The sequence below is a fragment of the Sturnira hondurensis genome, unplaced genomic scaffold, assembly GCF_014824575.4.
Source record: "Sturnira hondurensis isolate 20B ecotype Veracruz unplaced genomic scaffold, ASM1482457v3 Scaffold0008640, whole genome shotgun sequence".
Lineage (NCBI taxonomy): Eukaryota > Metazoa > Chordata > Mammalia > Chiroptera > Phyllostomidae > Sturnira > Sturnira hondurensis.
In genome coordinates, this window is record NW_028081271.1 from 5,849,027 (window position 1) to 5,876,298 (window position 27,272).

The 27,272-nt window shown below is 46.0% G+C and overlaps 1 protein-coding gene across 1 annotated transcript in view; it reads left to right on the forward strand.

The window, feature by feature from the left end:
* Nucleotides 1-4,693: 4,693 nt before the first annotated feature.
* Nucleotides 4,694-27,272, forward strand: part of SNX25 (sorting nexin 25) — an 85,784-nt gene continuing 63,205 nt past the window's right edge. Inside the window, exon 1 of the mRNA XM_037055176.1 lies at nt 4,694-5,384. Coding sequence (XP_036911071.1) covers nt 5,001-5,384 — 384 coding nt within the window. The 5' untranslated portion in view covers nt 4,694-5,000. The remainder of the gene's footprint in view (nt 5,385-27,272) is intronic.

Below are 27,272 nucleotides of genomic sequence, written 5' to 3' on the forward strand. Positions count from 1 at the left end.
CAGCAAGTACGGAGAATTGATTCTTTGTTCTTTTTGTAGGCTAAAAGGAAGGATTTCATTTAATTCTGCTTGATAAAACTAGGTTGTCCCCATTTCTCAGAGATGTTTTTTTTACTCTCTGGTTAGAGCTTATTACACAAAGGGGTTGAATAGACATTTCTCCAAAGAAGCTACTCAAATGGCCAATAAGCACATGAAAAGATGCTCAACCTCACTAATCACCAGGGAAATGCAAATTAAAACCATGAGGTACCACTTCACACACATTGGGATGGCAAATGTAACAAACTAACAAGGGTTGGCAAAGATGGGAAGAGGTTGGAACCCATGGTAATTGTTGATGGAAATGTAAAATGGTATGGCTGCTGAATAGAACTGGAAGTCCCTCAAAAAAAATGGGACATAGAATTACCATATGACCCAGCAATTTCGCTTCTGGATATGTACCCTGAAGAACTGAAAGCAGAGTCTCACGCGTATATTTGTATTGAAAATATATGAAAGCAGAGTCTCACGCATATATTTGTACAACCATGTTCTTAGCTGGCGTTATTCTCCGTAAGCATAGCCTTGGTTGCTGCAGCTTCTCCCCCCGCAGTTCCTGCTCCTCCTCACACTGTGATGTTATGGAGACGGCTCTGTCCGTCAACCTCCTGAACCCACCTCTGCCAGCCTCAGACTTTCCTTCCGCAGCTTCCTCGCCCCATTTACCCTTCACAGAATTGAGAAGTCAGGCCCCTGCTGTGGATTGTTGGGCTTTGGCTCACGCGGATGTCTTCTGTCCAAATCACTACAACTTCCTCCATATCAGCAATAAGGCTGTTTCACTTTCTTATCATTCATGTGTTCACTGGAGTAACAGTTTTAATGGCCTTCGAGGACTTTTCTTTTGCATTCACAACTTGGCTGACTGGCGCAAGGTGCCTAGCTTTCAGTTTATCTCAGCTTCCACAGGCCTTGCTCACGAAGCCTGATATTTCTAGTGTTTCATTTAAAGTGCGAGACATGCTACTTTTCCTTTCATTTGAACACTTAGAGGCCATCGGAGGGTTATCAGTTGTCCCAATGTCGATGTTGTTATGTGTCAGGGGAAGCCTGAGGGGTGGGGAGAGAAAGAGAGACAGAGACAGAGACGGAGAGACACACACACACAGAGACAGGGAGAGAGAGAGAGATGGGAACGGCCAGTCGGTGGGACAGATAGCAATATTTATTAAGTTCGCCATCTTATGTGGGTGTGGTTCGTGCCCCCCCAAACAGTACAGTAGTAACATCAAAGATCACAAAACAGCACAAAAATATAACAGTAATGGAAAAGTTAGAAATATTGCAGGAAATACCAAAATGTCACACAAAGTGAGCAAATGCTGATGGAGAATGGCACCAACAGACTTGCTAGACACAAGGTTGCCCAAACCTTCAACCTGTAAAAAACGTGCCCTCGGTGAAGTACAGTAAAGCAAAGTGCAGTAAAATGAGGCACGGCTGCTCCAATAGGGAACGTCACTCAGTGTAAGTTATACGTGTTCCAAAATTTTGTTGAGAGATTTATCCTCCTCTTAGAAATGCTGCATTGCGTTTCCTCTAATCTTTAGCCAACTACTATTTGCTTTTAAAGTATCTTATGATTTCTTTTCCTTTTGAAGTTTGGCCACACCTCTCTATTTTTTTGAAAACCACACTCCGCTTGAAAGTTACAGGAAAGAAAGAGAGGGGGATTAACTGACCTATTAGGGTCTTACAGCGAACAGCAGAAAAAACTAGCATGATGTCCAGGTCTTTGGACTTATGTTAACATCTTCATTCACAATGTTTCCCAAAGTGGTCAAGGGCAAATTCTGTGGTTTTCTCTCTAATCCTGTAGCTACTTCCAGGGTGGGCCGTTTAAGGAGAAATACACTGGTGAAAGGGAAGATGGTCATATATTTTGCCAGAGTTTGTGCTATCTGCTTATTTACACTGCCTAATATTTTAAATGTTATTTTCCCACTTCATTTGTCTTTATAATATCCCAATGAGTTAAGACAGACGCCATTCCATCTCTTGTGAGAGGATAACGAAGCTAGCCTATGGAACATTTGGTTATTGCCTGTCAGAAGGTGCTGGCTTTAAGGAATATAAATGAGACTTCCCAACCTAATTTGCTTTTTAATCCTTAGACCTGGAAGGACTCAATGCTGGCTTCTGGGAAGGCACGCATGGACTCTAATATAATGGCTGACTTCTGGCGTCATTGCCCGAGGTGCCTGCTGGTCCTAGTCACTCCCTTGTGCTCCCCTGTCTGCCCTGACTCCGGTGCTCCTCAGACCTTGCACAGGACAGCCGCCCAGTGTTTTTGCGAAGAGAATCTTCGAAGTGTCAGTGCTGACTTAGCAGCAAGATGGCGTCCGCTTGAAGGAAGTTTGCTGACCATGACTGTACCTTTCTCCAGCTTTGCGTTATTTTGGGGAACAATATACTGGTGTGTTGGAAAGATTAGGGTCTTAAGAGTTGCAGACCAGGGCTCTTAATAAAAGAAAGACCAGTTTGCGCTTTACTTGTTGAAGTTATACTCACTCAGCACTAGTCAGGGGCCTGGCCAGAATACCACCAGCTCTACTCACAAAGCACCACAACTCGATGCTTTAAAGCAATAGAACATGTGTCTTAAACTGTGCAGGATTTAAACCTCTTGTTTCTCCTCTGTCACATGGGATGAGTAAGTGACAGATTTTTGGAAGCCACCTGGCATGGCGGTTAAATGCACAGCTCTAAAGCCAGACATTTATTCACTCTGAAATGTTGAGCAAGTTATTTGTTTTACTTGCTTTGCCTCAGGTTCCCCACGAATAGCTGGGGATAAGGTTATTGGGGTTGCTATGAAGTAAGTAGATAAAGCATGTCCAGGGCCCATAACAGTGCCCGGCACATGGGGTGTGCAGTTAGATATGTTATTGTCAGCCATGGGCTTCAGTTGGAAAAGGTATAGAAAGCCCTCCCCACACAGTAGAAATGAACAACAAATTATAGATATGATTGTTGGAAATAACTTGCTTTCCTTGAAACAATTTGGATTAGTGGGGTGCACTTTGAGGAGGGCCAGTGAAATGAATGTTAACTATTTTAGGGGCAAAAGGAACGCTTCGAGTTCAGTTACACTACTTTATTTATTTATAAATTTTTAAAAGGGGGATTGAAGGCAAGGAGAACAGGAAGGTGGCAGTTTCTCTTGATGTCATCTAGGCACAGCAGTCACGTCTGGCATGAGGCAGTTGTTATCTTCTTGTCCTTGACTTACAAGGTATGAAAAGTGTCATGGGAATATTAATATTTAAAACAAAAATATTTGTAAAATTACACAAATAACTCACTGATGTACTGTTTTGTTACAACTAAATCTTACAGACGATTTTTTAGACCTCTTCTTCTCCCACTTGAAGCTCTGCCACGCTGGGGAAGTTAACTATGAAGACACGACTACATGGGTGGGCTGTGTATGTCTGTGGACACCAGTATTTCCTTCTTTGAATAATAACCTCTTAGACAATTCTGATTTAAAAGAATAAATATGCACTCAATAGTTTACTAATGTATATTTCTCTGTTGACATGAGGCATGATTGCTTAGAAAAACACAATACAGTTACAGTACTGAAAAAATATTTTAATCCTTATTTTTCTTAATCATGCTTACTGGGAAGCAGGATATAACTCAATTTATTGGAAAACAACAGTGCCTTTAGACTTAAAATTCATGACAACTGCCGCAGGTAGAGAGCCCTGGGCTTTTGCTTACAAGTGTCTCCCATTTCCTTCCTTGTTTCTCACTGCTCCCCTCATCTGTTTACCAATACCCCTCCTTCCCTTTTTTCCCTTTTCAGTTCTGGATTTGTCTTTCTACTCTTATCACCCTCCTTTCAAATAATCATTCATCTCTTTAGAATTCCTTTATCCATTCAAGATACATCTGCTGCTTCATTGGTCTTAGTAGTAACCGTATTTCTCTAGCATATTGCCATCCTCTCAGCAACCATTGTCTGTATATTAACGCTGGGACCATGATAGAAATTATGTACTCTAAAAATTATTTGGACTACTTTCACTTGCGTGGGCAATAGCGTTTGCACTGAATCGTTGGCAGTGGAATGTAGGGACTTGGAGCCAAAGTGTTGATGGCAGCTGGTACCCGCCTGGCACCAGGCCGACTTCTTCGGGCCTTGGCACAACTAGGAATTGCAGGCTTCATTTACTCCTCCACGTTTGTCTGATTCCTTCCCTGAGGCTGCCGCATGGGGAAGGCAAGGCTGTTAGAGAAAACTGTTGAAAGTGAGGATCCGGAGTAGTTGCCCATTTAATCTAAGTCGCAGGGGAAAACAAGGCAGAAATTTGGGGGCCTGTAAGCGTGCAGGGAGGTTCTTCTTATCAGAGACAAACGGAGAGCGAGGATTAAGGAATCATCTGAGCTGGAGAATTATAAAAGCTTCCGACACCTGCAGCAAAATTTTCCACTCACAGATGGGGTCCTGGCGGGACTGGGAGGCCCAAGACAGAACGGCTTCCACAGCCAGCGGTCGCGCCCCTTCTCCCCGTGGGCAGCCGGGGGTCGGACCCCTCCCCCGGGCTGCGGGGGGCGGGCACCTCCCAGCTGTCACTCAGCCGGCCGCGCCGCTCCCGGCAGCCGCCTAACTCGCACTCCAGGGCCGCCCCGCCCCCGCCCCGCCTCCGGCTTCGCCTGCTGAAGTCACAACACTGCCCGGCTACCTGGACGCGCCCGGCGGGCAGCTGCGGGCCCTGCGCCGACTGGCGGCGCTGAGGGGTCGCGGAGAGGAGCTCGGCGGCGTCTGTTGGAGCCGTTCCCTCCGTGGGCCGCCGGCGAGGGCATGATCGCGGACTCCCTCTGCCTCCCGAGCGGCGGCGGGAGCGGCGAGGGCTGGAGACGCCGCGCAGAGGCCACGGTCCAGGGCTGCGCCGGGGGACAGCGGGGCAGGAGATGTGCCTGTCCTTAGCGGCCCAGGAAGCAGCATGCACCCCGATGCCACCGACAGCAGCGGCGCCGGCCTCAGCCCAGCGCCGGCCGTGGGCGCTCCAGGCCAGCGGCGGCCGGAGCCCCGGGAGGACGCGGTGGCTCCAGGGGGCCCTCCCGGCGGGAGCTGGCGGGTGCCAGTGGCCGTGGCCATCCTCGCCGCGGTGTTCCTCTCCTACCTGGGGCCCGGCTGCTGGCTGGGGGCAGGAGGCACGGGGCCGTGCGCCGCCCTGCTCAGCCTTGTCCTGTACTTGGGCTGCGCTTCGGCCGCCTTCCTGTTCGGGACCCTGTTCTCCCTCGTCTGCCGGAGCCGGCGAGCCCCGCCGCCCGACTTCGCCGCCGCCTGGACACGCCTGGTAGAGGCCGCCTGCCGCCGGCCAGGGGTAAGTACCGGCCTCCCCCCTCCTCGCGCGCCCCGGCCTCGGCCTGGCCCTGCCGGCCCCTGGTTCGCGTCGCCGGTTCTCGAGACCCAGTGGTCGCGGCGGGGCCGGCGGAGAGGCACGGTGTTAGGCGGTGGAGTCGCTCCACAGCCATCTTCAGCCACCACCATGCTGGCCGAGCCACCATCCTAGTTCCCCCGATACTGCTTTGCGGCGGGCGAGTGCCAGGCAGCCGTGCACAGCGCTCCCTGGGCGCAGGCGCTGCACCCGGGGTCGGTCGTTATAGTGGGTCTGCTAACCGTCCTCCGGGGAAGGTAACTTCAGGACATTTTACGGAGGAGGGCACTTGGCTTAGAGAGACCAACTCGGCCCAGGCCACTCACCCAGCCCCTCACTTCCAAGCTCGTGTGCGCCCGATACCACGACATCCTGGCCCCACCATGTTGAGAAGTAAGGCAGTCCCGGCTAGTTTCTGCGATTTACCAAGCGGGGGTGGTGGTGGGGTGCCAGAAATCACTGTAGTGTGCCACTGTAGTCTGTCGTCTGTGAGGTAGGGAACAGCAGGGCGGTTAGAGAACATAGGAAAGAAGCAGTATTTTCAATGAGCTCTTTTCCTCCTTAATCCCAAACCCCTACTTTCTCTGCCTCCCAGCTTCCGGCTCATACCCGTCAGGGAAATTGACTGCATCTTAGCCTGTCTCTCGCTGCCCGGCTGTCATTAAACCGGAGTTGCCCAGGCACTTTGTGGTGGTGGCTTAACTTCTTAAGGATATTTGTTAGAGGGATCATGAACCCCGGAGTGTTGTATTTGTTTGTGATGAGACCCGCTTGCTTCTTTGTAAAAATCATCACTGCTCTTCACCAAAAATACAGCCTGCACACAGCTCGGAGATAATGGCTGAAGAGTGGTGGGCCAGGCAGTCAGGCGTGCTCACTCTGTAGGTTGATCAACAGTTCAGTGTATTAAGAAAGAGGAACTTCTGTTTTCGTAAGTCATCTCAAAAATTAGTAATATTGATTTTTCTTAAAAACCTTCACGTAGCTGTCCATTTTCTCATGTCTAATGTAGCCAGAGTTGGTGAGCACCTGTATTTTTCCTCTTGCTTTTCTCTACAATGATTTAAAAAAAAGGACCCCAAGATTTTACTATGGTTTGTTGATCACTGATCGATTATAAAAAACCTTGCAATTCTTCAGAGTGTTGTAAGAAGTTGTAATTCGGTGTGTATATTTATTAATTATTTTGTGCAAGCTGGAGATTAGTTTGGAAGCTGAGATTCAATCAACAAGACACGTGAATGCACATCTCTCTAGAGATTATATTCTTATGGGGGCCCAGACGGTGAACAAATGAGATACTTCTGAATAGTGATAAAGGCTATGAAACAAAAAGTGGTTAAGTGGTGAAGAATGGCTTTTGCAGTGAGTGGTGCTCAGAGGGCAGCTTGGTTGCTGTATAAGGGGGAGAGACAATTTTTTGACATCTGAGCAGCTCATTAATTGTTGGTTCTGACACCCATTTTTTTAAAAAAGAAGAGTGCTTAGTAAATGGGGACAGGAAGTGTACAAGGCGAGGTCAGGGTCAAAGCCTTCCTATTTGCAGTCTACCTCTGAGGGTCTCAGGTTGGGGTTTACCACCCTGATACATGGAAAACACATTCTCCCAAACCTCCCAGCTCACTCGCACTTCTGGGTAGGTTAAACCTGGATAATCCAGAAAGCTGGTTTGGTAGAGGAATTGGAGAAAATAGTATTTGAAAGGTGACAGTAAACTAACAGTGTATGTAATCTCTCATGTATATTACCTGAAGATTTCAGGTACTCGAAGAGATGAAGTATAATCTAAGGAAAGTAAATTGTTCATCAGTCTTTTAGAACTTGGATTCTTATAATAGCCTCAAATAAGAAAATAAGTACACTCAGTTATGTGTTACTTAAAGTTGAAATGCACATTAATCATCTGCACTTCTTTTTAAAACTAGTACTGATGCCTCTCGTGGTGCTGTGTTTCTAACAATACGTGTGGAGGGTTTTAAAAAAGTGTTCTCTTTATGAATGGAAGCAGAAGCACATGGTGTAGTGTAACATGTCTGCAGTTCTGTGGGGGTAGAAGCTGGACCGCTTAGGTCATCTAACATATGTGGAGGGGGAGGCTGCTTAGCGCTAAACCAAATGGTGCCTAAGATACAGTGACTACTTTACTACAAGAAATTTTGGCTCAGCATGAAAAAAGAATCCTTATTTAATTCTTTTTTTTAAAAAATTGATTTGAGGGATAGAGAGAGAGAAACATTTGTTTGTTCCCCCTATTTATATATTCGTTGGTTGATTCTTGCATGTGCCCTTACCTGGAATTGAACCCTTAACAGTGGCTTATCAGGATGATGCTCTTATCAGGATGACCTGAGCTACAGAAGGTCCTCATTCATTTGTGTACATTTGAATTATTCTAGTGTCAGGTAGACAAGACAGATGCTGGGACTAATTCTTCCATCTGTCAATCACCCCTTCCCCTCTTCCTTCCTGTTTCTTTCTTCTTGACTTCCTTCTGTAGAGGACAAAATGCATACATTGTTAAAAGTTGGCAGCTAGAGAAGCCTCAACTAAAAGGAAAAAGGTGTTTTCATGTCTAAGAGCGTTCATATGCTTCTGCATGCTTCACAGTGTAGGTACTGGCTCTGAACTCCACGCAGTTAGGCCCCATGATTGATACCTTCTGTTATCCCTTGCAGGTACCATATTATTTCCGGCAGAAATAATACAGTATTTTCAGCTACTGAGAAAACTTGTGTAAGGTCAGAAAGGTGGATACTGAAGTCTTGGCAGCTGGTAACAGGGCCTCGTTTCAGAAAAGCTTGCATCGCTCACAGGCCAGCAGATGGAAGCTGTGACACTCTGGAGCTGGCCTTTTCCTTGCGTTAAAATTATTAGCCCGCCTTTGCCGAATCTAAAGTTGTAGTTCGGTCTTGTGCCAGGCCAGTTACCGGGAACTCACCTGGACCAAGAAGAGCCTGGACCAAGAACTCACCTGGACCAAGAGAAATATGGTGAAAGCGAATCAATAGTTTAGAAAACTTATTCTCATTACTGAGCCAGCATTACAAAGTGCATCTTCATATAATGTGGAAAAGACATGCACTAACAGGTTATGGGAAACTGAAGTCTACCGCCATGTAAAGATAACAGTGATGAAAGACTTCAAAGTTCAGGCAAGGAAGTTCTAGAAGTTCATCAAATCTCATTAACTAAGAATTTACTTACTATCTGCTATGTATTTGCTATTCTGATCTTGCCAGGTCTTTTTTTTTTTTTTTGCCTAGTTAATTGCTGAGTGCTGTGCTAGGGACAGAGTAGGCTATTTGTAGACGGACTTTGCCTGAACAAGGGAATTATTGCTTGAGATGAGAACACATTTAAGTCTCCCATTGATGTTTTTGATTTGAGATTTCAATCACAGTTTCCTAGAACTGTCCAGAGCCTTGCCATAGGAGTCACTATGAGCCTGCGAAATTGCTTTCAGGAAGCGGATGCCGATGTTTCAGTGTTGGGAGTGGGAGGACTCAAAGATGAAGGAGATCTCCGTGGGCCCAGCCTCTGGGGCCAGGAGATTGGGCTGATGGAGCAGACTGGATGGGGGTGGGGGGATGTTTATAAGTGATGGTGAAAACATCCACACAGCAACCCATGGCTCCAGTTGGCTTGTGTAGGACTTTTAGAACTCCTAAATGAGTTCTTTACGAATACAGAAGTTCTTTGAGTAAAACAAAGTTAATTTAGTTATTTGAGGGGGAAAAAGGAAAAGCAAGGGGAATTAGGGAGACTACACATGGCCTCTTTGTAACTTGCCTTTATTATGCTAATGTGATAAACTAATTCTCAATCATTGGATAATGGATAATGGCATAATACACTTACTGTCTTCAGAGTGTGTGTTTGCATTTTAACTAGGGGATTTCAGTCAAGGTGGCTAGCAAGAAAAATATTTTTGGGGGAAGATGGTTTTTTGAGAATCCCGTAAATGATAGGATCCTATCTACGGTAACTCTTTCTGTGGTGTAAGGGCTGTTTTATTGCATTTTAAATTTATCCTGTTTATAATATTTAAATGTAATTTTTAATGCAGGTTATATAATTGTATGATTTTTTTTAAAAGTAGAAGCATTTGAAAGGGTATCTAGTGGGGGGGAAAAATCTCTCTTCCTTTTAGCCCCTATTAACAGGGGATATTTATTCTTTCAAATATATATTATACTTACATAAGCACATGCAAATGTGTATTAAAACAGTTTTTGATGCCTATAATCCCTTGATATATAAACGGTGATTACACACAAAGGAGGAATTATTCATTTTCTGTATCTTTATTCTGGAGGAACTATTTCTTAAGGTCATAAACATAAGATGAAATTATATATGAGTACCATATATAAGACATATACCATATATTTTGGAATCAGAAGATACAATACATGATTAAGTCGAGCACATGAAAAAGTTAATCAAGACCAACATGCACCCTAAGAAAGGAGGAAAGTGTATATTTGAATTTAGCAAAGCTGTCTGAAGGGAGCAATACGAACTCTCATGATTTGTACAAAAATAAGGCTAACTAACCTGAGCAAACCGGTATAGAGATACAATACGTGTGCCATTTGGGCTTTGAGTTGCCCATGAATATGTGAGACGGCCCAGAGCAGCTCGGATTGGAAAGGTGGTTTTGGCCCCATCCTGGAAACCGTCAGTTGAGAAAGCAGAATTGGTGTTTTATCCGTCTGTAGGTGTGGCAGCTCATTCATTACCATTAGTCCTCAGTACAGACAGGTTCGAGGATGTTTTCAAGAGGGTCCTAACATTGTCTTCAAACAATAAAGTCAGCCCCAAATCGATGGGTCCTCCTGTTCATTTACAGATGAGAAGATGGAAGTCTCCAAACTGGAACGTTCTGGTTGGAGCCTTTATTTCGGACACTCCTGAAACGTAGGCCGCTTTTGTTTGGGGCGCATGCTGTGATGTCACCTGGTAACTGAACGCTGCCTTCTTACTTCCCAACCTTACCATTGGGTGGATAGGAAGTGCCCTAGATTCCTTAGAACGTGTGAGTCCTGGTCATGGTACTGCACGAAAAGGTGACTCAGCAAGTTCCGTGCCCAGGGTTCGGGCTTTAGAAAATGAATGGTTTCTGTGGAAGGCTGGTTAAAATGATGGCGTATATAAACTTTTTTTTTTTGGTTTAATTACAGCTTTGCTTTTGAAAGAAAAATACTGCAAACCAGGGAATGTATGTTTCAGCCCTTCACTGTTAGGTCACTTTCCAAACTAGGGTTGGTCGGTTGGGTGATGGCGAGGGGCAGACGGCTCCCCACCCCGCTGCCCCAGGGATCACTTCCTGGGGGCCCTGGGGGGCAGGCCTGGGCCCGGTCACTCCTTGGCACATCTTGCTTTAGCCCTGGGGTGTGGGCTTATGTGGAGCTTTCCAGAAAGCCTAGTGGGGTTGGTTATATTTCACTGAGCTTGTCAGCTCAGGTGCTGCTTTTTCTTTTTTAAAAAGTTTTTATTTATTTTGGGGAAAGGAGGGAGAAAGAGAAAAAGAGAAACATCGATGTGTGAGAGAAACATTGCTCCGTTGGTTCTCACTCGCCGCCAACTGAAGACCCGGCCCACAACCCAGGCACGAGCCCTGACGTGGAATCCCACCGGCGACCTTTCGCTGGGCTGAACGACGCCCAAGCCACTGAGCCACACTGGTCAGGATCCAGGTGCTGCTTTGGGAGAATGTAGTTTGGAGTGTGCGGTGTGTCCGCTCTGTCCCTGAGGTTGGCCAGTGCTTGTCAGTCCCTCTAGGCTCTGGTCAGTTCGGGTGCATTTGGCATCCATCCCACCTTTCCACGTGCGAATTGCTGCAAGCTGGATGTCAAGAGCAGGCGAAGGCCTCTGGGGCCAAAAGGAAATGGAATGACTAGCGCATTGACATGTGAACTTGCTTAGGTCACTAGCATTTATCCCATAAGCTTTCAATTTTAGTGTAGAATACACATCTTGGAGAGTGAGACACATTTTTTTACAAATACTCCCTTGTAAACTCAAACCTGAATTTCTGCAGTTCTCTCCCACCTGCACGAGTGAGTTTTTATTGATAGTACCAACCAAAATTTTGTGGGTGTCTGCTCCTCTGCTCTCACACAGGGCCTCATTGGTCGGTGCCCCTAACTCCACCCACCCCGCCTCCATTTCTAGGAGTCCACAGGCAGTGTCTCCTGTGTTGGTGGATAAGCTCATTTACATTCTTCCATGTCTGTGCCTGCTGGAGCCATTGCCACTTCGTGAAAAAGTCCACCTCTTGTTGGGCTCCTGTTGTCTCAGGGCCCTGAAGCTGGAAAGCCAGGAGTGCTTAGTCCTTGTGCTTTTTTCTGAGCCAGGGCTGCAGCACCGTCTTTATAGAAGCTGGGAGCACTGCCCTGTGTCTGTAATTTGGGCAAGCTTTTTTTTTTTTTTAAACCTCGTTAAAGAAGCTGTTGAGCTTCTGCCTTTGTTTGCTTCTCTGGGTAGGACAGCCCCTTCCCTTTTGTTTGTGGTTCCTCTCCGCCTTTCATGGGGCAGTCCCTGAGGTCAAGCTAGGGCTTCCTCTCCCTGCTCCAAAGCTTCCTAGAGGTCTCTAACCTTGAGCCAGATACACAAGCCACCACAAGCTTCTGTGCGAATCAGCTAGTGCAGATATACACCTGAGGGCAGCAGGCAGGTGGGGCCAACTTGTTAGACACAAAAATGAACATTTTAAATGATCCAGAAATGTCAATGTGTTTTTCCCAAGGCTGTTAATTTCATATTTTTCTTCCCATTTCACTAAACCTTTGTGAGGTTTTGATCCCTAGATAAGCTCAGGAAGTTGCTTTGCTTTCTAGATTTGAATTTAGTTCACTCTTGAAATCTCGTTTTTTAAAAAAATTGTGTTACTCTTAGGCAGCCTCACCCTTGAGCCCCCTACGCTAACTGTCTCTCCACTAAGGGTTAGGGATTTATTCCTCAGGCTCAGATCTCTGTTTGGGCCTCAGACTCATTCATTCAACTGCTTAATTTGACATGTCTGCTTGGCACTCACAGTGGTGCGGGGAACTCCAGTCCCAGTGTCCCCATCCCTCATCCCTTGGTCCTCATGTTGTGAGTAGCACCCGTGAAAGTCTAGTCCCACAGCCAGAACCTAGGGGTCCTCCCTGACACCTCCTTCTCCTCACTCCCCATGTGCAGTCCATCAACAAGTCCTGTCTTTTTACCTCTTGTGTATCTTGCTTTCATTCACTTCTTTCAATCGCTTGCGCTGGGTCCCATCTACCATCATGCCCCGCCTAAGTGCCTGCAGTACCCTCTGCCTCCTCATTGGCTCCTCCTCCACTCCACTCCTTCAAAACTGCAAGCCCAGTCAAATTCCTCTTCAGCAACTTGTTTTATTAAAACCCATCAGTGGCTTCCGATTCTTCCTAGGTCTCCAGCCTCACCTGCTGTCCTAACTACCTTCATTTCTCTCAATTCATCCTCAGCCCTCAAAGTGCCAGGCTCCCTGTGTCAGGGACTTCTTTGCCTGTTGCTGCCCCCTGACCTCGTGAACATCTCTAACTCAGACTGTAGCCATCACTGTGGCAGTGAAGCTTCCCCTCCTTCCCAGCTGTGTACATTCTCATGGCTCCACGTTCCGTTCCGTCCCGTCATTGTGCTGGCCGAGGTTGTAGTTTTATACTCACTTGCACAATTCTCTGTCTTTCTTTTTCACGAACCCTGAACCCCATGAAGGTGGAAGCTCCCCACTGTATCTGGTTTAGTAGGTAAGCAATAAATATTTCCTGAGTGAATAACTGGGGATTGATAGGACATACACATTAAGAGAATGGTTTCAGAGTCAGCTAGTTGTCTGAATTTGAATCCTGACTCTGCCCTAATAACTCTGTGACTCTAAGCCATTTGCTTAAGATTTCTGTCCCTGATCGTGTGACTCAGTTGGTTGGGCGTCATCCTGCACAGCAAAAGGTCCTGGGTTCGATTCCCCATGAGGGCACCTGCCTAGGTTGTGGGTTTGGTCTCAGGGCGTGTTGCTAGAGGCAATCAATCAGTGTTTCTCACGTTGATGTTTCTCTCCCTTACTTTCTCCCTTCCTTCCCCTCTCTTTAAAAATACATACATACATGCAAATTAAAAAGATTTCTAGGCCTCAGTCTCCTCACCTGAAAAATGAAGATAGTAAATACCTTCAGGGCTTATTTGGAACAATGTCATAGGATTTAAAAATACAAATATTTAGTATTTATAAAAGTGCTTTGAATATAGAAACTTTTAAGTCGTAGACGTTACACTTATACTTTACTTAAAAAACTTTTTATCATAACATTTAAAGACGCAGACCCAGAAAATCACGCAATATAACTGTCAAGTTGGATGAATGGTTATGAAGAGACTACCCTTGTAACTTCCCCAAACCCTGGGCCAGCCCCTTCTGTTCTACCTAAGTAGCTCCATCTTGACTTTATAGTAATCATTTCCTTGCATGTCGTTATACTTTTATCATTCAAATGTGCACCTGTGCATATTATACTTTGATTTTTGCCCATTAAAGAAAGGTCCCCCCTCTGTCCTTTTATTTTCCTTACACTTTGGCTAGTGGGGAACCTGGAGCATTTGTCCCGTGGCGTGTCTGAGACTTTGGAATTTGCTGATTGCATTTGAGTGATCCAGTTCAGCACGATCCCCTCTCCTTTTTATGCTCCGTACACTGGCAGCTGGATCTGGAGGCTTGACCAGATGTGTGTTTGGTCTCTTTGGCAGGACTGTGAAAGTGGTGGCGTGAGCTTTCGTGGGGAAGCCCGTCCTGTCTGATTGTCTTTGCTGCGTCAGTCACCGTTGATGGTCAATACCCTAAGTCCATTATTCGTTGGGGACGACAAAAAATAGTGATGCTTTGGTTGTCATTCGTTTTTTATATACTTTTTAAAAAGACACTTTCCCCTCATCTACTGTTTGGTTACCCAGTAGTATAGTTCATATAAAAAGCAGAATGAATGCTAGATTCTTTCCCATTATTGATCTCCAAGACAGTGAGTTAGTTCCTCATCATCCTCTGAAAATGACCAATCAGTTGTGTGTTTAAAGAAATATTATGAACTCATGGATTTGAACATTTTTGATGGGTTTCAATCAGCTGTGATGATTGTTCTTGAAACTCATATCATTCCATCTTTGGCCAGCGAGAGCCCTTTCAAGTTGCCTACTGAGTCCTTTGTTTGACACGGCCCTTCTCGTCTTTGAGAGTTTTCTTGTACCTGGTTTAACAGGGTATTGCAGGTTTATTCTGAGCATTCGCAATTCTGCTCACACCTGGAAATAGCCGTTTCGACAGAAAGAGCCCTGATTTCTTTTCAAGGGAAATGGGGTTTCAAGAACTCACTATGCCTCACAGCTCTGAGCGGCACAGCCACACCCAGCCCCAGCTGCTATGTGAGCGAGCCGTGTTTTGTAGGGCGAACGGCTGTCCTGGTTTGCTTGGAATTGTCTTCTCTTTAGCACTGAAAGTCCCAGGTGCCAGGGGCGGAAAAGAACTCATTCTAGATGTTAGGGAGGCTCACTGCTGTTGGTTTGGTCACTGCTTCTTTGCCTTCTCTATGGAGAAATACTGGGGGAAAGTCTGTCTTTTGTAGATAACATCACCCATACTGTCTCTGTCTTCTTAAAGGCAAGTAACACTTACTTATTTTGAATATTGCTTTGTAACCAGCTTCAGTATTTGCTTACCATAGCCTGTTTTGGCATCATTAATGGGTTCAGGGAAATGGCTTCTGTGGCTTCAGTTTGATTCGTTGCACTGTAATTTGCATGTGACTACAGTGGATAAATAGATGTATTACAGGAGTCATACCGTGACGTCATAAAGTAATTGTTATCGCTGAACTTGATGTTTATTGCACTTACTGGATGCAGGCGAGTATATGTGCTGCCCGGTTTTGTTTTACATCTACCGTAGGAGGTAGGGGCTGCCGAGCTCATTTTGCAGGTGGGACAACTGAGGTTTAGAGAGGCCAAAAATGCATCCAGGCAGACGGAGGAACTAAGAATGAGACCCAGGTCGGTCTTACTCTGGAACTTGTACACTTAGCTGTCACTGGGAAGGGACTGGGCTGTAGCAGGCTGCCTGGGGCGGCCTGTAGTGTGTGGAGTCTTGATCTCATGTAGGAAAGATTTCACAGCACGAGTCCAGGTGATTTTTGAGAGTCCACTTATTAAAGCTGGGGACAGTGAAACAAGGAAGGGCTTAGGGTAGGAGCAACGAGAGAGAGAGAGAGAGAGAGAGAGAGAGAGAGAGAGAGAGACTAGGCACAGCTGCTCTGGCTTGCTAGAAACAGCAGGGAAAGCAGTGAGCCAAAGTGGGGTGTCACTCACTGGCACGTCGGAGAAAGGGGGCCTTGGGGACAGGCTCAGGGGTTCACCCCGTGATGCATTGCCTCTGCCCATTATTCCCCTGGTTGCAAGTCTCTTGAGGCCCCTTAGAATTTAGGAGGTAGGTGCTTGGGTGAGAGCAGAGGCGGTGGGAAAGGTGCAAACATGACCGCAGGAGGGAGAGCACATGCTAGGTCCTTCATCTTGGGGGCTGTAAAGGCTGGGGTTAGCCCCAGCTGGTGCGGCTCAGTGGACTGAGCGCCGGCCTGCAAACCAAAGGGTCTCTGGTTTAATTGCCGGTCAGGGCACATGCCTGGGTTGTGGGCCAGGTCCCTGGTAGTGGGTGCTCAAGAGGCAATCACACATTGATGTTTCTCTTTCTCCCTCCCTCCCCCTCTCTCTAAAAATAAATAAATAAAATCTTTTTAAAAAGGCTGGTGTTAGAGGAGGTCTTAGGGAAGGATCTCTGTGGAGCAAGCAGCAGCTCTTGTGTCCTTTCAGGGTTGTGGTCTCTACTAACCGGTCAGTGCCAGGACAGGGGGTCATCGGTCATCACAGCTGGTCCTGGCCTTGCCCACTTGGTTTTGCAGTTTTCTGGGCCTGGAGCTGATGATATACAACCAAGGCCTAGAGGTTATGTCCAGGGAGGAGAGGTCAGGGGGTCTAAACCACGTGATGAGCATTACCGAGGGGAGAAGGGCCACCCCCGGTGGCGAGGTCTGACACCAGGTTTGCCCACTGCTGGGAGCCCGGGCTCTTTGCCCTGGTGACCTTCTGTGTCTGGCTGTTAACTACTCGGCCAGTTTGTTCAGCTCTCTCAGTTGCACCATCCCACTTGCCAAGGAACTTTCCTAGCTCCTTACTATCCTGCCTCATAGCCACTTTATTGTGCTTTTAATTACGAAAGATAAGTCTGGCCTGATTCAGGTTAATGGGGGAAAAAACCAACTTGAGACTCTGGGGTATTCTAGGCTCTGTGTAGGAATTCGTTAAAGGTCTCAGAACGAGCAGGATGGTGGCACAACTGCCCCCTCTGTGCCCATGACAGCCATTACTAATCTGGCAAGATTGTTGTTTGTGTTTCATTTTGTTTTCCTGCGGAATCTGGATGAGGCCTCAGAATCCCTTTCAATATAGCGCCCCAGGTAGCCACTAACATTCGCTAGAGTTGGCACAGAACCTGAAACGCATATGTCGTTCTGAGCGAGAACCTCATAGATGGGTGGTGATCTCTGTGGGCTCCTGGGGCACTTTTTTCGGTGGCTGAACTACTCTGTCATCACAAGTCAGTCATTTAGTCTTTTTGCCTGTTCCAGTAAAAATCAGAGCTTTCTACACTATAACTCATAAGCACTTAATTCTGGGAGATGCTTTTAGGTACCTGGTGAAAACAAAGAGGAAGAAGGATGAGAGACTGGTTTGAAAAACTACGTTCTTAAAGCTTCACCGTGAGTGTTATTATGTTAACAGTCTGAGGAACCTCACAGTAACTGCTTTTGACCCAGTGTTTTCTAAGCATGACCGGTCCCTGTATCTCTTTCTTTTTTTCCACAAGCAGGAGATTCATTATCTTAAAAAAACAATACATAATTCAGAGGTAGGACAGGCCCAGGGGTGGGCAGGCTCCCTGTGAGGAGCATCCAGCCTCCTGCACCGGTTCTCCGTTTTCTTCTCAGCTCCACAATGTGCTGCCTGCCCCCGCCCACGCCCGTGAGTGGGATGAACCCGCAGGCTATGGGCCGTAGGACTGCTGCAGTCTCAGGGACCACAGCGACACAAGATGACATCCAGAGGAACAAGGAAGACGTCCTTAGCAACGTTTGTGGCAGTGACCCCTCCACATCCGCTTCCTGGCCGGGTTCAGGCGGGTACCCATTCCCACCCAGCTGTTGGTGAGGGGGCAGGATTTCTGTGACTGGCTCAATCCTCTAAAAGTGGGTCACTTAGAGAGGAAGGAAGTAGCGGAGTCAAAACAATGAGCACCTCACTGGGCATCACAGATCTCCCTGACTTCCCTTTTTAGCTTGTCTTTCACACTCTCACTCTTCACTGACATGAATCAGCTTGCAGTTCCCGAGTTTACCTCGCTCTGATGTCTGTGTGCACCCATGGGCCCTGGGAAGACCTTTGCCTCGTTTTCGCACATTCACTTCTGGCTGTTACAGTTCCAAGTAAATGGCCCTCCCATGCAGTCCACTTCACCACTCTTCTGGTTTCTGCCCAAAAAGCTTTGGCTGAGTTGAGGAGAGGAAGGTCGGGGTGAAGTTCAGGTTTCTGGCTTGAGTGGTTTGAATGGACATAGATCCCTTCGAGGCAGGTTTGTGATAGTGGAAGATACTGAAGTGAGTTTTGGCTCTGCCCAATTTGAGACACCTCAATGATATGTTTAGCCCTGCGATTGGAAGGAGAGACCAGGGGAAAACTCGCGGACTTGCTGGCAGTCAGTGCACATGCGGTATTAAAACGTAGGCTGGATACGACCGCCAAGGGTAGTCTGGGGTGATTGAGAAGCAGAGAGCTGGAGGGCTGGCAGAGAGGAGCCCGCCGGGTGTGAGGGCAGAGCCCAGAGAGGCCGAGAGCAGCAGGGACTAGATGGCCGGTGCTGTCAGGTGGAGCCGAGAGGTCCAGAAGGAGGACTGGGACGTGTCCACTGGCTCTGACAATGTGCAGGGCCGGGAGGTCTGTGCCATGTCGTTCAGGCGGTCAGGGTGGACGTGGGGACAGACGTCCACCCTGACGTGGAGGCGCTTGGCTGAGAGGGAAGGAAGAGAAGGCAGCGCTTATAGCTCCATGGGCTGTGTGTGTTCGGGGAACTTTTTGTTGTTTGGGCAGAGATTTAAGCACATTTCTGGGTTAAAGGGAAACCGTGTAAAGTGGAGGGGGAGCCTGAAAACCTGTGAAACGAGTGTGTGATTGACAGCATGGTGTCCAGGCAGCGGGGGTCTGAGCACAGGTGGGCGGTTCAGGCTCCAGGCTGACGTGAAAGAGGCAGAATGGGAGCAGGTAGAGAGGACTCTGGGAGGCAGGCAGGGCATTAAGACGTCTCCTGCTGGTCTCCTCGATCTCGGCAAGTGGCAGGCAAAGTTAATTGCTGATGGTGAGGAGAGTGACATGCATAAAGACGGATTTTAAGAGAGGTGTGAAAGCATTGGGGGAAAGTTATTGCAGAGAATAACAGCAAAAACATGTATTGACCCTTTACTGTGTACCAGGCCCTGTACTGAGTACTTGACATTCTCATTGAATCCTCAGTGACTTCATGAGACAGTTACTGTTCTCCTCATTTTACAAAACAGGGAACAGTTTAAAGAGGTTAAGTGACTTGCCTTTGTCACCTCAAAGGTGACACAGTGCCAGAGGTAATGACTGAGGGATCCAGGCTCCTGACCCAGGAGTTGCCCCTCCTAATCCTTGTGCTCTCCTGCCCACAGAGGAGAGGAAGCACAGCACAGATAAGTGGATGGATTGTCTTAGAGGACAGGGCGATGTGGCGACAGTGCCCACCGGCCGGGAGGTTATATTTTTGTCAGAGGAGTTCTCTGCTTCAGCCTCGGGTGAAGAAGACAGGCTGGGGGCCTGGTATGACAAGTTCAGGGTGCAGGTGTGCTTGATGAGAGTCGTTCACGGGTCACAAAACCAAGAAGGGGTGAGGCCAGGAGGGAGCTGGGGCTTAGAGGAAAGGGATGGTCAGAGGGATTGGAGGTCTCCCGACTGTCACGCCAAAGCCTGTGACGTGGCTATGAGACCCAGGAGCGGAGCTGAGGGTCCCTGGAGGGTCGCAGATCACGTGTGGGTGTGATCTGCCCTGATGGTCCACGTTGTTCGTCGTCTTCTTTCTCTTTTGACTGAAGGGATTGCCTCCGGAAGGTCCCTGGTAAATGCTGCCCGTGAAGGAAGACTGCAGTACCCATTGTAAAGTCAGAGGGGTGGGCAGGCCAGGCGTGGGTCCAGGGGGAGCTGCTGTCTTTGGACTATTTGTCCGGGGCCGGGTCATCCAGGGCATGTGCTTGTCACTGTGCTCAGGGGCAGTTTTATCTGCTAAGTGCAGTGGAAATTAAGTGTCAGGACATACAGAGAATGCTTGTTTCTTTAGAGGAGTATGTTTTAGCAAAGTCAAATTTCCAAGAATTATTTTATTCACTGGTTGTACACAGTGTGGGGTACAGACCATTCCAGGACTACAGTTGCGTTTGATTTAAGCACAATATTTAAAATGGCCTCTTCATTAATTTAACTGATTTCTTTGACTCTTAAAGTGATTAATGATTTGGTAATGTCATTGTGGAGTAGAAATTCTATAGAGAGTTCATACTACCTCCTTTCTTTATGAGAATACAAATGAAGCATTATAATTGTCATTTCAGTGAACTAAGCAAATTTGAAGTTAGGAGCGAATCTTTTGTGCTTCTGCTCCCAATTTATGTAAAATGATCGTGGTGTTCTTCCATTAAAAATCTTCTGAACAGCAAAACACTTCTCAGTTTTTCAGGGGTCATATTTTTGTCACGACAACCATTGAATAGTGTTTCTCAGTGTGATCTAAGGGTACATAAATAGTTTAGAAATTTTTATGAAAGATACTGTACTTATTTTATTCCAAAGACATATCTTACTCTCTCTGCATAAAGACTCTTGGGGATAGGATCTAGAAATATATGTTTGAAAAAAATCCCTAAGTGATTCTTGAAAAGCGAGGAGCGTGCTTGCAAGCAGTATTGGGGCTTCCTGGTGTCCACCGGGTCCCTTTCAGCACTTGCTGTGTTTCACGTGCCCGCCCGCCCGCTCGAGCACGCACTTCTCCGCCTTCTTTCCTTGGAGGCGATGTCTGCAGCCCAGCGGCCCATCTTTGATACCATGTTTCTTTGGGGAGAAGGTTTTATTCCCTGAATTTCAACACATTGATTTTAGATGGAACAGGAAGAAATAATTTTTGTGATCTAGACCCACTCTGGGACAGATAACTTTCACTCACCAGTTAGAAGGGACGTAAATGTCAGCCTCTTTGAGTAATTCCATTGAATTGTACTTTCATGTTTCTGGAACGTGAATTATTTTTGTGGCACTAATTCATCTCACACACTCTCAGCATCTTGTTCACATGTGTTATCTTGGCTGTCTGCCCAGAGCTCAAATTTTTGCTTCAGTGGCAATATGGATCCCACTGAATCAAACTACCAATGTAATATTTTTCTAACCAGGTACTAAATGTTGCGTCACCTGTTTTTCTTTAAAGGCCAGTCAATGCATTAATTAGCAATGGCCTTATTGTTATTCCAGAACATGGAGTATAAAAATAAAACAGTAATTGCTTTCATTACTAAAGACCCCTGTGGAAAGAGCCATCGTGTGTGACTCACCCGTCTCGGGGCCACAGGAGGCAGGGGCAGCCACGCTGGCTCCCTTGTCACTTACATTCCATGGTTTCAGTGAGAACTCTCGTGAATGAGAATGATTTTTGTAATAGGCTTCAGTGTGTTTGAACTTCATACCTCCTCTGAAATGATCTTGTGGACTGATGGTATCTTTGAATACCTTTTCTTCCATGACCTGGGCTGGAGAGCAAAACGTAGAGAAGATGCCGGAATCGGAAGAATATTTGGATTCCTAAACACGGCTTCCCACAGTGGCATAGCTCATTAGTCACTTGATTATGAGCTTCTGTCAAGAAGAGATTAGGCCCCTGGAGCGCAGATAATGTAATTCACTCACCTTTGTTTCTCTAGTACCAAGCTAAGTGGTAGACACATATGGAGTGCACAGTCAGTGTTAGATGATTGTCTGGATCGATGGAAATGTGATTCAGATCATGTAAACCTGTGCCTTCCCCTGTGAACTCAGAACCACAGTGGAAGCCAGTGATCAAATTGGCTACAGAATTTTTATTTTACACAAACCTTTCAAGAATGCAGAACGCTAATGTCAGTTTCCAGTTACATTTCCTAAGCCAATTTGCTCTTCTTCATTTTTCTCTGCCAGTCCAAATATCTGTTCTGTACTTGCCAATTTGGGCAAACTGCTGTCTGCCTGTGTACTTTCAAGTGTATGTTATAATTTCAGTTTCCAAATCCGTGTCTGATTTGAAACATACTTAAATTTCTCTTGTAATCAAGTGCAGTGTGTTTTCTAAGCTTAGGATTTGAGTCCCTGACATTAGAAACAAAACACTTTTTTCCTTCCCTTGAATCTAATTCTTCCAACTGAATGGAAAAGCAGTCTTCAGTAGGTTAACCTACCTCAAAATCTACCTCTACTCTCCCTGGCTGGTGTGGCTCAGTGGATTGAGCATGGGCCTGCAAATTGAAGGATCACGGTTCGATTCCCAGTCAGGGCACATGCCTGGGTGGCAGGCCAGTTCCCAGCGGGGGACGCACGAGAGGCAACCATACGTTGATATTTCTCTCCTTCTTTCCTTCCCTTCTCCTCTAAAGATAAATAAATAAAAATCTTTAAAAAAATCTACCTCTACTGATCAGTTAATAGAGATTTCTGAAAATAGTCAGAAATCCGAGCCTTTGTGTTAATAGTCATTTTTCTCTTAGAAAGCAGATTAGCAACCATCTGATTAGCCCCAATTTGTTGAAAGTTAGTAACATTTTGATTTTATTAATGATAATGGCTATATATGGCAGTGTGTGCCAGGCATTCTTTTAAGTGCTTTCTGTGAGCTAGCGATTACAGACTAAGATGCCCATGGTTTGATTATGGCTTATGGTTTGGCCCAAACAGTGCAAGGAGTTTGGAATATTGATGAATTACTGCGAGAGATCATCTAAAATTTCGGATTTTCATTCTTTGTTGCAAAGAATCGGAACACCTAGCTCTACAGCAGCAGTGACCCCCTTAACACATTTCCATTTCCACTAAGCCTCTGTTTGTTTGTTTTCTCTCTCCTGGACCCCTGAATTAGTCATTCGACTTAATCCTCTGAGGTATCGGAGGCCCACTTAACCTAGAGGAGGAAGTGGCTGAGTCAAGGATCTGTCATCAGGAAAATGTGCTGTTGGACTTGAGAGCCCGCGTTCTTCCCCCTCTGCCAGCCTCCCTCCTGGTTCTGTGACGTGGCTGCTCAGCCTCCGTGTTGGGCATGACTTTTGTGGCCATGTCACCGTCTCTTGTCAGGGTCTCAGAAGAGATGGCTTTTCGCATTTCTCAGTCCTTTCCTGCCTTCCTGCGGAAGAATAGGTGTGATTCCTTCATTTCTTTGGTTTTAAATAAATTATTATTTTTTTAAGGCTGAGGCAGAATACGAGTGGTTTGAAAGGAGCTGTGGCTTTGAGAACAACAGTTTAAGAAGGAGAATATTTGTCATGGGATTCCAGTAGATGGTCAGATGCTGAGAATATCTGCAAAGGCGCAGCCATGTGACAGACAGCTCCATGTGGTTAATGGTGATGACTGGGGGTTTGTGTGTGTTTTCCTAAGATAAATCACTGCTTTAATAGCTTTACAAGACATTATAACCATCACCCCTGTGACTCTGTAAAGTGTTTTTCTTTTTAAAATAAACCAAGATACATTAAAAAAAAACGGACGAGTACAAGTATCTAATGAAGGGGAAAGGCAATGGGCGGGACGGGAATGGGAAGTCGTGACTGGCTGTCCTGGCCCGTCTGCTCCCAATGGGGAGCAGCGCGGGAAGCAGTGCCAATGTTACAGTGGACGCTGAGCGTGTATGTCTTGGCCAGATGCCCGATTGCTCCTCGGGGTATATAGCCAATGGCGTCTGAGTACCCAGATCTGTCTGCACGGAGACTCTGTGGCTGTTATTTATTTCCTCGGGAGAGAGGGCATCCACAGCCACAAAACACTCACATTGTCTTAGCTCTGACACACACAGTGTGAGTGTGTCGGGGCTGTGGACTAAAAGTGATATTTGGGAGCAAACAGAAAGCTGGCATGCTCTCGGGAAAGGGTTTTTTGAGACGGCACCTCTTCCTGGAAGCTGAGGGTGTAATTACACGTGTGTGTTGGAGGGAAGCTTCCAGGTTTTGCGCTGGCCGTGGAAAGCGTTTTGGAAATGAGCATTTTTATGGGTTGAGACCTCTTATTTTCTTTCTCCAAAGCACTCACTGAGTGATTAAAAATGACCTTGACATGTTGGTTTTAAGTTAGGTTTAAATCTTAAAATGAAGCCAGAGGTCATTTATTTTAATGAAATGAAAATTAAGGCATATTTTTTTTACATAATGAAGGGTACTACTTTTACAAAAGCTTTTATGAGAGAATAGTGTGGGGTGAATACTAAAAACTTAAAATGAGAGCCGACTGACTGGTCAGACTACTTGCGAAGTCCTAATGTCTGAACTGGGCTGTTGAAGATTTCTATCACTTATCCTTCGTGACAGCAGGAAAAGCACACTTAATTTTCTTTCCTCTTTCCTAAAACTGCTATTTTAGGAGCATGGTTAGGCTTTACCTGAGGAGTGAGACCCGTGATTGTGCAGATGTCACCATAGGTCGTTAGCTCGTTATTAATTTTTCAAAAGTGGAGAGCAAAGGGAATGAGACATTGAGTTTAATGGACTGGGGAGCATGAGCCTGTTTGCTCCGCCAGGAAGCCATGGCTTTTCTCGCCCCGAGAGGTCATAGTGTTGCTCCACCAAGGGAAGGAACACTCCTTCCTCCCCTCTCCAGTATCAGATTGTTGGGGGAGGGGGCGCAGGGGGAGATACTCGACCAAAGAGGCAGCCCGTCAGTCTAACTAGGGAATGGACCCATTGCAAAGCCCGCGAATGCCTGGGAAGTCGATTGGTTCTTTTGAAAAAGTACCTGCTCCATCCCACACCCAAACTAATATAATCCCAGAGCAGCAAGGATGTGATCTCTCTCCCTCTCTCTCTGTCTCTGTCTCTGTCTCTCTTTCTTTCTCGACCCGCATTTGCCCCATGCACTCATGTGTCTACTCTCTATAGCCACGTGGTCTTAGCAGCAGCCACATGACCTTCACATGTGGGCTGTACTGGGGAGACTGAGTATCTCAGCACAGCAACGGATTGCAGCTGGGAACACAGGCTGCACTAGCCAGATGCTGGACTGAGCTGAGCTTAGTATGAAGCAGGGACTCTGGACACTGGCTTTTGTTTTGTTCTTTCTGAGGACCCGGTTGGACTTTTTCCATGGTAGGGCAAAGGGAAATGGGACATTGGAAACCCAGGGAGCAGCTTCTATTTCCACCCACGTGAATCATCTTGCCACACCAGTCTCCCGTGTGTGGGTCCTTGGGATGCTTTCCTCGTGATCCAGTAAAAGAGCCCAATTTCCACAGGCAACACAGAGAAGGGAAAGGTTGCATCTGTCTTAGAAAACAAGTCCTTTGGGAAGTGTCTGCCATGTGGAGTTTCTTTTTTTTTCAAGCTTATAAATAGAGGGAGAATGAAGACTGTTTCTGCTCACTGACCTCTGGGCCACAGGAATTTATTCACATTTTGCATCTGTTTTAGCTAGCTTTCTTCCTCACCACTCCACCCCTCCAATTTCCTACCTCCCTATCTCTTTTTTCCTTCCTCCCCTTTTCTTTGCTCCTTTTCTTTTCTCTCCTTCCTTTAAAGAAAAAGATTTTATTTATTTATTTTCAGAGAGAGGGGAAGGAAGGGAGAAAGAGAAGGAGAGAAATATCAATGTGTGGTTGCCTCTAGCATGCCCCCTACTGGGGACCTGGCCCAAAACCCAGGCATGTGCCCTGACTGGGAATCGAACTGGCAGCCCTTTTGTTCGTAGGCCAGTGCTCAATCCACTGAGCCACTCCAGCCAGGGTTCTCCGTCCTTTCTTTCTTTCTCTTCCTTGGGATGACGATTAGTAAATTCCACTTCCATGATCTGAAAGAAATGAAGTATGTTGTGACAAACTTACATTTGTGTAGGACTTTAGACATGAGGAGATCCTGGCGCCATGAATATTAATCCCTATGAAAGGAATTTCCATGCATAGTTATACAGTTCTTCTTAGCACACGGTTGATGTTTGCTGTCTTTCTGTTCTCCTTACATACAGACTCACCATCAGTCTGTGGGACGAGAAGGGCTGAAGAACCTTTTTCTTTCTAACAAGGACCAGGGACCCCTGGGCATGGGGTATGGGGAGATCCAGAACCAGACTGGAAAACCAGATTGACAGAATAACAGGCCTTCTACTTTTAAAGAGCCAGAAATGGAAATTGTTTATCTTGTTAGCTTTTTAAATTAAAGAGAATAAATTAATTCCTTATTCAGATACAGTCATCCTGACAACGTATGTTTTTATACGTTTTACATCTAAGTATAAAGCAGAGACAGAAAAGAAATGTGCGGACAGATGGCAAGAAGTAGTAGAGTGAGACAAAAGAAATTAAACTAGGGAGACACAAGAAATTAAAAGTACAGATAAAAAAATTGGGTTTTGAAGGAAACTGTGAAGTAGACACCACCACAGAAAACCTGCTTCTCTCCCACCCGTGAAGGAGGTTTCCTTTTCGAGAACCCCAGCTCTGGAACTTCTCAAATAAGTGTGGTGTCGTTTGGTTTCATCATCTGACTAGTGATACACACTAAAACCGCCATACCCGTATTGGGGAAACTATACCTGCCTATTTGTCAGAGGCCTAAAAAGTTGCAGTTAGAGTTATCTGTCAATATAATGCCCTAAAAATATTAATTCGATTAAAAAATTGTCCAAAAAATCCATAAGTTGTTTAAATAGCTTACTGATCTTCTAAAAAGCATTAGAATTTAAGAGTTGTAATAAAATGTGCTGACCACCTAGTTTTATACCAAGCTGCTCAGGGAGTAAAAAATAGCTTTAAATGGTTGAAAGTGCGTTTCTTTTATGCATTAAATGGCTTTTGTTGATAGGATTGTGATTATTTAAGGGTTTAAAAACCTTCCGCAGGAAAGCAGTGAATGGTCTGTTAATTTGTAGCATAAGGGAATTCTTTTCTTTCGTGAATATAACTGTACACTTAAGGCTTTTAAAATTATTTCAACGAAGGAATGTTAAAACTGGCTTTTTATTTGTTTTTAATAAGGTGATCACAAAAACAGATGAGACTGTTGGCACTGGCCACCTGGACAGGGTGAGACTAAGCTGGGTCTAGAAATCTCCTGCTCCTGGGTGGGTGGCCCAGACGCGTGGGGTGGCCTGCAGCCGTGTTTGGGTGGCCTGCCTGGGAACAAAGTGATCGCCTCGGGCTGCTTTGTTGCACGGTGGTGATGGTGATATTAGCCATTTGATCTCCTTAGTGATATGATAATGCTAGTTGAACATTTGTAATATGTACAATGCAAAAAAAAATACTCCACATGTTAACACTACTTAGTTGCTTTTTAGCTCCCAAGACCAATGAGTAGGCTCAATTACATTATACATGGTTTTGATTATTTTGGTATATGAACACTTAAAATGTTTTTCCTCTTTAATGTAGTCTTACTAGTCTGATAGTAGGATTTTAATTCTGTATATTCTCTCCTCCACCTTTTTTTTTTTGGCTGAGTGGTATTTAAAATT